Here is a 12761-nt window from a genome sequence, read left to right on the forward strand (position 1 = left end):
TTATGAAATTCCTTCAGGCTGATGGAAAAATACATGCAGACAGTTTTTGTTACGTTCAATGATAGACATGAATAGTCCAACCAGTCAGCTATTTTGTTTGTTGCTGTTGTAATTTTACGAGCAGGCTGTTGCTTTGTCTTGACATGTACATATACAGTAGAAGACTGTGTCGTCTGCATACATCTGCATTGATGTATATACTAAATTAAAGTGGGCACAAAATGGATCCTTGAGGGACCCCGACAGAGCAGTGAGCGGATGTTGAATGTTTGATTTTTGGTGCATTGTTTTCTATTGGTCAGATAGGATTCCACCCATCTGTTTGTGTGTGCTGATAGGTTGTGGGTTGACAGTTTGGATAGCAGCACATTGTGGTTGACTGTGTCGAATGCTTTCTTTAAATCCAGGAAAACAGCTATCACAACTCAACCTTTGGCAAATTTGAACATTATTTCCTTGACAAAGAAGCAGTTTGCCATCTCGGTTGAATGATGTGTCCTGAAACCAAACTGCATTGGATGGAGAGGAGAGTGACCTGAGTTTAGGTGGGCTATTAGTTGGTTGGCCACCACCACCTCTACCACCTTGGATATGATTAGGAGAATGCAGATGGGCCTATAATTGGCCACGTCAGTTGGATCTCCAGCCTTGAAGATTGGTGTTATGACAGCAGATTTCCAGTCGTCAGGGAACACCTCTTCTATAATTGACAGATTGACCAGATGAGTAACTGGAGAGCTCAGGGTACTGGAGTTTTCTTCATGAGGACGGAGTCATTTCCATACACATCCTGTGACTGAGTTTTTAAGATTTTCATTATCTCCTGCTCAAGCTGAATATTTATATTGTAGGAGTCAAATAATCTACCCAACCATTCCTCCTATACATTTTCTTGTCATTCAGTATCCTCACTTTGATAATTAAGTTCATGTGTATGACTTAAACAAATAGTGATTCAATCTTGTTTTAGGTTCACTGCATTTTCAAATGAAAAATAAACAGTGTGGATTACGTTGATATTTTAATGTAGGGACTGTGTACATTTACTTTGTGTGTGTGTGTTTGGTGCATGCCTGCTTCTTGTGTGCGGGTGGGTATATTTGTGTGTGTGTGTCATGCTATGAACTCTTACCATTTGCCTTGCTTGTGAGGAAATTGACTTTACAGAGAAAAAAGCAACTATCAACATCCTGCTTCTTTGAGTCTGTCTTCAGTCACACAGCAGAGCACAGCTGTCCCTCAAGATAACATGTTGACCCCTCTCCTTCTGTCCCATTGCAGCCAATCAGATGAGGAGGGCAAGGAGGATGAGCATGCGGACAGCAACGACCCAGAGCAGATGTTCCAGAACATCCAGTTTCAGAAGGAGCTCATCGCCAACATACGCACCCGAGCCTGGCCTATGAGACGCAAGCTCAAAGCCCTCAAGTAAGGCACATAGATGCACACATACTGAACAGAGTAGACACACATGTACACACCATCACCAACATACACACCCGAGCTCAGCCCATGAGACACAAACTCAAATCTCTAAAGTAAACCATGCACACACACAGTAAAGCACTGCTGTATTGCTTAATGAAAGTGGTCATAAAAAATGGTGTAGTGAATGTCAATGGACTGTGCTATGTCCACCACCGTTGTCAAGCCTGTGTTATGGTATTGTCCACCACCGTTGTCAAGCCTGTGTTATGGTATTGTCCACCACCGTTGTCAAGCCTGTGTTATGGTATTGTCCACCACCGGAGTACTCAAGCCTGTGTTATGGTATTGTCCACCGCTGCAGTACTCAAGCCTGTGTTATGGTATTGTCCACCACCGGAGTACTCAAGCCTGTGTTATGGTATTGTCCACCACCGGAGTACTCAAGCCTGTGTTATGGTATTGTCCACCGCTGCAGTACTCAAGCCTGTGTTATGGTATTGTCCACCACCGGAGTACTCAAGCCTGTGTTATGGTATTGTCCACCGCTGCAGTACTCAAGCCTGTGTTATGGTATTGTCCACCGCTGCAGTACTCAAGCCTGTGTTATGGTATTGTCCACCACCGGAGTACTCAAGCCTGTGTTATGGTATTGTCCACCACCGGAGTACTCAAGCCTGTGTTATGGTATTGTCCAGCACCGGAGTACACAAGCCTGTGTTATGGTATTGTCCACCACCGTTGTCAAGCCTGTGTTATGGTATTGTCCACCACCGTTGTCAAGCCTGTGTTATGGTATTGTCCACCACCGTTGTCAAGCCTGTGTTATGGTATTGTCCACTGCTGCAGTACTCAAGCCTGTGTTATGGTATTGTCCACCACCGTTGTCAAGCCTGTGTTATGGTATTGTCCACCACCGTTGTCAAGCCTGTGTTATGGTATTGTCCACTGCTGCAGTACTCAAGCCTGTGTTATGGTATTGTCCACCACCGTTGTCAAGCCTGTGTTATGGTATTGTCCACCACCGTTGTCAAGCCTGTGTTATGGTATTGTCCACCACCGTTGTCAAGCCTGTGTTATGGTATTGTCCACCACCGTTGTCAAGCCTGTGTTATGGTATTGTCCACCACCGTTGTCAAGCCTGTGTTATGGTATTGTCCACCACCGTTGTCAAGCCTGTGTTATGGTATTGTCCACCACCGTTGTCAAGCCTGTGTTATGGTATTGTCCACCACCGTTGTCAAGCCTGTGTTATGGTATTGTCCACCACCGTTGTCAAGCCTGTGTTATGGTATTGTCCACCACCGTTGTCAAGCCTGTGTTATGGTATTGTCCACCGCTGCAGTACACAAGCCTGTGTTATGGTATTGTCCACCGCTGTAGTACTCAAGCCTGTGTTATGGTATTGTCCACCGCTGCAGTACTCAAGCCTGTGTTATGGTATTGTCCACCACCGGAGTACTCAAGCCTGTGTTATGGTATTGTCCACCGCTGCAGTACTCAAGCCTGTGTTATGGTATTGTCCACCACCGGAGTACTCAAGCCTGTGTTATGGTATTGTCCTTCACCACAGTACTCGAGCCTAGAGAGTAGGAGGTGACAAAAAACATTCCAGCTATTCATACATTGCAAATTATACACCTCCGCAGAGGAACAGTAGGCCTTTTAAATTGCATTGTTTTTGTGATTAAACAAAATAATCAAATTAATTAGAAAATGGGGCTTAACCAAGAACATTTTCCCAATAATTACTACTAACTAATTCATGGTAAAATGTATAATAGTTATAATTCTAATTCAAGGTAACAGGTACAATAGTTATAATACTAATTCATGACAACAGGTCCAATAGTTATACTACATATTCAAGGTAACAGGTCCAATAGTTATAATACATATTCAAGGTAACAGGTCCAATAGTTATAATACTAATTCATGGTAACAGGTCCAATAGTTATAATACTAATTCATGACAACAGGTCCAATAGTTATAATACATATTCAAGGTAACACGTCCAATAGTTATAATACATATTCAAGGTAACAGGTTGTAACGATTGTCGTCCTCGTCTGATGAGGAATAGGAAAAATCGGACCAAAATGCAGCGTGGTACGTGTCCATGTTAAATTTATTACAACTGAACACTGAATACAAAATAACAAAAGTGAAACAACGAAAATCAAAACAGTCCTGAAAGGTGACACAACACAAAACAGGAAACAACTACCCACAATCACAGGTGGGAACAGGCTACCTACTGTAAGTATGGTTCTCAATCAGAGACAACGATTGACAGCTGCCTCTGATTGGGAACCATACCAGGCCAAACACAGAAATACAAAACATAGAACAAAACATAGAATGAAAAACATAGAATGCCCACCCCAACTCACGCCCTGACCAAACCAAAATAGAGACATAAAAAAGGAACTAAGGTCAGGACGTGACACAGGTCCTGTAACGGCAGTCTACGTCGTCCTCCTCCTCAGACGAGGAGAGGCGAGAAGGATCAGAGGACCAATGTGCAGCGTGGTAATTAGACATAATGAATTTAATCAAACAAAACAAGACACTATACAAAATGACAAAACAAACTAACCGTCACAGTCCCGTGTAGCACCAACACTGACACAGGAACAATCACCCACAAACAAACAGTGAGAACAGCCTACCTTAATATGGTTCTCAATCAGAGGAAACGTCAAACACCTGCCTCTAATTGAGAACCATATCAGGCAACACATTTAACCCAACATAGAAACAGACAAACTAGACACACAACATAGAATTCCCACCCAGCTCACGTCCTGACCAACACTAAACAAGCAAAACACATAAGAACTCTGGTCAGGACGTTACAGTACCCCCCTCCTGAGGTGCGGACTCCGAACGCACCCCTAAAACTCAAGAGGAGGGTCTGGGTGGGCATCTGTCCGCGGTGGCGGCTCCGGCGGTGGACGAGGACACCACTCCACCACTGTCTTTGTCCCCCTCCTTAGCGTCCTTTGAGTGGCGACCCTCGCCCCCGACCTTGGCCTAGGAATCCTCCCCAAGGCCCCCACATGATTAAGGAGACAGCTCAGGACAGAGAGGTAGCTCAGGACAGAGAGGTAGCTCAGGACAGAGAGGTAGCTCAGGACAGAGGGGCAACTCCGGACAGAGAGGCAGCTCTGGACTAATGGCAGCTCCGGACTGAGTGGCAGCTCCGGACTGAGTGGCAGCTCATGACTGTAGGGCAGCTCATGACTGTAGGGCAGCTCATGACTGGAGGGCAGCTCATGACTGGAGGGTAGCTCATGACTGGAGGGCAGCTCATGACTGGAGGGCAGCTCATGACTGGCGGGCAGCTCATGACTGGCGGGCAGCTCATGACTGGCGGGCAGCTCATGACTTGCGGGCAGCTCATGACTGGAGGGCAGCTCTTGACTGGCTGGCGGCTCTGGCAGCTCCTGACTGGCTGGCGGCTCTGGCAGCTCCTGACTGGCTGGCGGCTCTGGCAGCTCCTGACTGGCTGGCGGCTCTGGCAGCTCCTGACTGGCTGGCGGCTCTAATGGCTCGGGACAGACGGACGGCTCAGATGGCTCGGGGCAAACGGACGGCTCAGATGGCGCTGGGCAGACGGATGGCTCAGATGGCGCTGGGCAGACGGATGGCTCAGATGGCGCTGGGCAGACGGATGGCTCAGATGGCGCTGGGCAGACAGATGGCTCAGACGGCGCTGGGCAGACAGATGGCTCAGACGGCGCTGGGCAGGCAGGCAGCTCAGACGGTGCTGGGCAGACGAGCAGTGCAGGCGGCGTTGGGCAGACGGCCGACTCTGACCTGCTGAGGCGCACAGTAGGCCTGGTGCGTGGTGCCGGAACTGGTGGTACCGGACTGGAGACACGCACCTTAAGGCTAGTGCGGGGAGCAGGAACAGGGCACACTGGACTCTCAAAGCGCACTATAGGCCTGGTGCGTGGTACCGGCACTGGTGGTACCGGGCTGAGGGCACGCACCTCAGGGCGAGTGCGGGGAGAAGGAACAGTGCGTACAGGGCTCTGGAGACGCACAGGAGGCTTGATGCGTGGTGCCGGAACTGGAGGCACTGGGCTGGAGACACGCACCACAGGGAGAGTGCGTGGAGGAGGAACAGGGCTCTGGAGACGCACTAGAAGCCTGGTGCGTGGTGTAGGCACTGGTGGTACTGGGCTGGGGCGGGAAGGTGACGCCGGATATACCGGACCGTGCAGGCGTACTGGCTCCCTTGAGCACCGAGCCTGCCCAACCTTACCTGGTTGAATGCTCCCCGTGGCCCGTTCAGTGCGGGGAGGTGGAATAACCCGCACTGGGCTGTGTTGGCGAACCGGGGACACCATGCGTAAGGCTGGTGCCATGTACACCGGCCCGAGGAGACGTACTGGAGGCCAGATATGTAGAGCCGGCTTCATGGCACTTGGCTCAATGCTCAATCTAGCCCGCCCAGTGCGGGGAGGTGGAATAACCCGCACCGGGCTATGCACCCGTACAGGAGACACCGTGCGCTCTTCCGCATAACACGGTGTCTGCCCGTACTCCCGCTCTCCACGGTAAGCATGGGAAGTGGGCGCAGGTTTCCTACCTACCTTCGCCACACTACCCTTTAGCCCCCCCCCCCCCCCCCAAGAAATTTTTGGGGTTTCTTCACGGGCTTCCAGCCACGCTTCCGTGCTGCCTCCTCATACCACCGCTCCTGGGCTTTAGCTGCCTCCATCTCTTCCCGAGAGCGGCGATATTCTCCAATGTGAGCCCAGTGTCCTTTACCCTCCAGAATTTCCTCCCATGTCCAGGATTCCTGTGTAGTGGGCCGCTGCTGCTCGTACTCACGCTGCTTGGTCCGAGTTTGGTGGGTGATTCTGTAACGGCAGTCTACGTCGTCCTCCTCCTCAGACGAGGAGAGGCGAGAAGGATCAGAGGACCAATGTGCAGCGTGGTAATTAGACATAATGAATTTAATCAAACAAAACAAGACACTATACAAAATGACAAAACAAACTAACCGTCACAGTCCCGTGTAGCACCAACACTGACACAGGAACAATCACCCACAAACAAACAGTGAGAACAGCCTACCTTAATATGGTTCTCAATCAGAGGAAACGTCAAACACCTGCCTCTAATTGAGAACCATATCAGGCAACACATTTAACCCAACATAGAAACAGACAAACTAGACACACAACATAGAATTCCCACCCAGCTCATGTCCTGACCAACACTAAACAAGCAAAACACATAAGAACTCTGGTCAGGATGTTACAGGTCCAATAGTTATAATACATATTCAAGGTAACAGGTCCAATAGTTATAATACATATTCATGGTAACAGGTCCAATAGTTATAATACTAATTAAAGGTAACAGGTCCAATAGTTATAATACTAATTCATGGTAACAGGTCCAATAGTTATAATACATATTCAAGGTAACAGGTCCAATAGTTATACTACATATTCATGGTAACAGGTCCAATAGTTATAATACTAATTCATGGTAACAGGTGTTGGAGCTCAAAATAACCAAGGCAGAGATTTAGGTACAGCATCTTAGAACGCTCCAAAATGGCACCCTATTCCATATTTAGTGCACAACTTTTTACCCGGGCATATAGGGCTCTGGTCAAAAGTACTGCACTATGTAGGGCAGAGGGGGGAATTGGGGACGCAGACTTAGGTTTCATTCCTTAAGATGGACAGGACAGGTATACAAATTGATTTATCACAAGATGCATTTGACCACAGTATAAGAAGCCCTATGCATAGTCATGTGCACGTTTTGTTCCCTCTTTGCTGTTGTTTCTTCCCCTGCAGTCTGTGGTTATCCAGACCCATTAACATGTCAGATAGGGGAAACATGTAAACACTAGCTCTTCATTAACACCTGAGAGCTCATAAATGGCGAAAAAGCGCTAACTCTCTGTCGCTAATGGGCGAAGGAGCCATCGGAGTGTAAAGCATGAGGCGAAATAAATAACGATTAACATCTGCCTCTCCCGGGCTCCTCACTCCCTCGCCACGTTAATGGCTCCTCCCACAGAAAATAAACCAAATTAGCGGAGTAATTATTTCATCAGCTGTTAGTTCGCCTGGTTCCTATTTTTACTGGGGTCAGGACCTCCAGTCCCACACACACATTGATTATACAAACACCATGCGTGTAGAGGGACACACCTGATACATGTGTGCTTGTCTCCTATTCTGGGGTTTAGGATGCTATTAAATTCATACCGGAGTCCAGATGTCTCCTGACAACACAGATTAGACATTTGGACCGTGTCCAGATATCTGTACTTCTGTCCTAAATACCTGTACTTCTGTTCTAAATACCTGTACTTCTGTCCTAAATACCTGTACTTCTGTCCTAAATACCTGTACTTCTGTCCTAAATACCTGTACTTCTGTCCTAAATACCTGTACTTCTGTTCTAAATACCTGTACTTCTGTCCTAAATACCTGTACTTCTGTCCTAAATACCTGTACTTCTGTCCTAAATACCTGTACTTCTGTTCTAAATACCTGTACTTCTGTTCTAAATACCTGTACTTCTGTCCTAAATACCTGTACTTCTGTCCTAAATACCTGTACTTCTGTCCTAAATACCTGTACTTCTGTCCTAAATACCTGTACTTCTGTTCTAAATACCTGTACTTCTGTCCTAAATACCTGTACTTTTGTCCTAAATACCTGTACTTCTGTTCTAAATACCTGTACTTCTGTCCTAAATACCTGTACTTCTGTCCTAAATAGTAGGCGTTTTAGGTATGTGAATATTTAAGTCTTATAGTATGTCAAAATGATCAAGTTTAGTATGCTTTAAATGCCAGGATGTCATACTCATTTAGACTATTTATATAGTATTCTTTCGCTACTCACTATTGAGGAAGAGAATTGTATTTGTAGACACATGTGTGTTTGACATCAGCTGATAATCGCATAAGGGGATGGGTTGTGTCCCACTTGACACAAACTGGCTGAATCAACGTTGTTTCAACATAATTTGTCAATATACACGACCGGTCAAAGGTTTTGGAACACCTACTCATTCAAGGGTTTTTCTTTATTTTTGCTATTCTCTGCATTGTACAATAATACTGAAGACATCAAAACTATGAAATAACACATATGGAATCATGTAGTAACCAAAAAAGTGTTTAACAAATCAAAATATATTTTATATTTGAGATTCTTCAAATAGCCACCCTTTGCCTTGATGACAGTATCACTCACGTATCATCAATGAGGCTATTTAAGCCTGTATAGCATTTTCAAAGTCATCGACGGCAATTGCTTAAATTCAACCCAGAATTCAACAAAAAATGGACAATAGAACAATAGGCCTGGGGTTTCTGGAGGAGTTTTTGAAATACAGTAAATAGCCTATTAAATTGTCTACAAGTTAGATCCATGTCTCCAACTCAACCAAAAATAAAAGTTAAAGAACGAGATTAAGCCAGTGGCTAAGATGGAACTATCCAAGTAGCAGATACATCTCTTTTAAATGTTAATATTTTGTTGCGTTGTCAGGCAAACACAATTCAATATGAATGTTTTAATACAGTAAATAGCCTAAAGTGGCTTTCTTTCTTATAACCACACATACATAGATGTGATTTGACTACAGCCATTTACAGTATTTTTCTCAAAGAACATCACTTCAGGAGAACGAGAGAGAGAGAGAGAGAGAGAGAGAGAGAGAGAGAGAGAGAGAGAGAGAGAGAGAGAGAGAGAGAGAGACCTCCTAAGATGTGCTGAGTAGGTTCTAGCCATAGCAGGTTTTATATGGGTGGTTTGTTATTACTGCTCTAGGCTTTATGACCGTCACACGGATGAGATGCAAGCCTGCATTTTACGTCCTCAGTAATCTCTGGGTGAATACTGCTGATTACACCCCCTGCAAAAACACCTCATATTTTACACTGCAAATCACTGGTCCGTACCCCCGTTTTCACCTGTTTTGCTTGTTGTGAAATTCCTGTCCCCGTTTATCTCAAAGTTCATTTGATTTGTTTTGAAACGGCATACTCAACTTATTTTCTGTATTAAATATTTATATTTTATATTTCCAGTGCATTTTATTTATCTATGTATCTATGTAACAGCTATATGTTTTAATAGGGACACCTGTACCAATGCAGCAATCAGACAGTCGTTACAAACATAAATGATATCGACCATAGAGTTTATCCTGTAGTAGTACCATAACATACATGATATCAACCATAGAGTTTATCCTAGTAGTAGTACCATAACATACATGATATCAACCATAGAGTTTATCCTAGTAGTAGTACCATAACATACATGATATCAGCCATAGAGTTTATCCTAGTAGTAGTACCATAACATACATGATATCAACCATAGAGTTTATCCTGTAGTAGTACCATAACATACATGATATCAACCATAGAGTTTATCCTAGCAGTAGTACCATAACATACATGATATCAACCATAGAGTTTATCCTAGCAGTAGTACCATAACATACATGATATCAACCATAGAGTTTATCCTAGCAGTAGTACCATAACATACATGATATCAACCATAGAGTTTATCCTAGTAGTAGTACCATAACATACATGATATCAACCATAGAGTTTATCCTAGCAGTAGTACCATAACATACATGATATCAACCATAGAGTTTATCCTAGTAGTAGTACCATAACATACATGATATCAACCATAGAGTTTATCCTAGTAGTAGTACCATAACATACATGATATCAACCATAGAGTTTATCCTAGTAGTAGTACCATAACATACATGATATCAACCATAGAGTTTATCCTAGCAGTAGTACCATAACATACATGATATCAACCATAGAGTTTATCCTAGTAGTAGTACCATAACATACATGATATCAACCATAGAGTTTATCCTAGCAGTAGTACCATAACATACATGATATCAACCATAGAGTTTATCCTAGCAGTAGTACCATAACATACATGATATCAACCATAGAGTTTATCCTAGTAGTAGTACCATAACATACATGATATCAGCCATAGAGTTTATCCTAGCAGTAGTACCATAACATACATGAGATCAACCATAGAGTTTATCCTAGCAGTAGTACCATAACATACATGATATCAACCATAGAGTTTATCCTAGCAGTAGTACCATAACATACATGATATCAACCATAGAGTTTATCCTAGCAGTAGTACCATAACATACATGATATCAACCATAGAGTTTATCCTAGTAGTAGTACCATAACATACATGATATCAACCATAGAGTTTATCCTAGCAGTAGTACCATAACATACATGATATCAACCATAGAGTTTATCCTAGCAGTAGTACCATAACATACATGATATCAACCATAGAGTTTATCCTAGTAGTAGTACCATAACATACATGATATCAGCCATAGAGTTTATCCTAGCAGTAGTACCATAACATACATGATATCAACCATAGAGTTTATCCTAGCAGTAGTACCATAACATACATGATATCAACCATAGAGTTTATCCTAGTAGTAGTACCATAACATACATGATATCAACCATAGAGTTTATCCTAGCAGTAGTACCATAACATACATGATATCAACCATAGAGTTTATCCTAGTAGTAGTACCATAACATACATGATATCGACCATAGAGTTTGTCCTAGTAGTAGTACCATAACATACATGATATCAACCATAGAGTTTATCCTAGTAGTAGTACCATAACATACATGATATCAACCATAGAGTTTATCCTAGTAGTAGTACCATAACATACATGATATCAACCATAGAGTTTATCCTAGTAGTAGTACCATAACATACATGATATCAACCATAGAGTTTATCCTAGTAGTAGTACCATAACATACATGATATCAACCATAGAGTTTATCCTAGTAGTAGTACCATAACATACATGATATCAACCATAGAGTTTATCCTAGTAGTAGTACCATAACATACATGATATCAACCATAGAGTTTATCCTAGTAGTAGTACCATAACATACATGATATCAACCATAGAGTTTATCCTAGTAGTAGTACCATAACATACATGATATCAACCATAGAGTTTATCCTAGCAGTAGTACCATAACATACATGATATCAACCATAGAGTTTATCCTAGTAGTAGTACCATAACATACATGATATCAACCATAGAGTTTATCCTAGTAGTAGTACCATAACATACATGATATCAACCATAGAGTTTATCCTAGCAGTAGTACCATAACATACATGATATCAACCATAGAGTTTATCCTAGTAGTAGTACCATAACATACATGATATCAACCATAGAGTTTATCCTACTAGTAGTACCATAACATACATGATATCAACCATAGAGTTTATCCTAGTAGTAGTACCATAACATACATGATATCAACCATAGAGTTTATCCTAGTAGTAGTACCATAACATACATGATATCAGCCATAGAGTGTCACGTTCCTGACCTGTTGTCTGTTATTTTTGTATGTGTTTAGTTGGTCAGGGCGTGAGTTGGGGTGGGCATTCTATGTTTTGTGTTTCTATGTTTAGGGTTTGTAATTAGCCTTATATGGTTCTCAATCAGAGACAGGTGTTTGACGTTTCCTCTGATTGGGAACCATATAAAGGTAGGGTGTTCACACTGTTTGTTTGTGGGTGGTTGTCTTCCGTGTCTGTATGTATGTGCGTACCACACGGGACTGTAGCGTTTTTGTTTGTAGTCTATACCTGTTCGTGCGTTCTTCGTGTTATTTGTAAGTTCTCTAGTTCAGGTCTGTCTTCGTTCGTTTTGTTATTTTGTATTATTCCAAGTGTTGTTTCGTGTTCGTCTTCGTCGTTTAATAAATTCATTATGTTTTCTAAACCCGCTGCATGTTGGTCTGATCCCTACTCCTCCTCTTCGGACGAAGAGGAGGAGAACAAGCGGTACAGAACCACCCACCAACGAAGGATCAAGCAGCGGGTTAACGGACAGCAGCAGGTGTACAAGGAGGGATGCACTGGTTTGGTGCATGAGGCACGGCATCCGTCCGAATGAACGTATTGGTGAGTTAATGTCACTGGGAACAGCTCTCCATACTCGTCCTGAGGTGCGTGCTAGCCGTCTGGTTAAGACAGTGCCTACACCACGCATCAAGCCTCCTGTGCGTCTCCAGAGTCCTGTGCGTCCTGTTACTGCTCCCCGCACTAGCCCTGAGATACGTGTTCCCAGCCCAATACCACCAGTGCTGGCACCACGCACCAAGCCTCCTGTGCGTCTTCAGAGCCCTGGTTCTCCTCCATGCACTCTCCCTGTGGTGCGTGTCTCCAGCCTAGTACCACCAGTGCTGGCACCA

The 12761-nt window shown here is 43.7% G+C and overlaps 1 protein-coding gene across 1 annotated transcript in view; it reads left to right on the forward strand.

The window, feature by feature from the left end:
- Window positions 1-12761, forward strand: part of LOC120042828 (transmembrane channel-like protein 3) — a 56322-nt gene that overhangs the window by 7697 nt on the left and 35864 nt on the right. Inside the window, exon 2 of the mRNA XM_038987636.1 lies at window positions 1282-1428. Coding sequence (XP_038843564.1) covers window positions 1282-1428 — 147 coding nt within the window. The remainder of the gene's footprint in view (window positions 1-1281; window positions 1429-12761) is intronic.

This window comes from Salvelinus namaycush, unplaced genomic scaffold (assembly GCF_016432855.1).
Source record: "Salvelinus namaycush isolate Seneca unplaced genomic scaffold, SaNama_1.0 Scaffold79, whole genome shotgun sequence".
Lineage (NCBI taxonomy): Eukaryota > Metazoa > Chordata > Actinopteri > Salmoniformes > Salmonidae > Salvelinus > Salvelinus namaycush.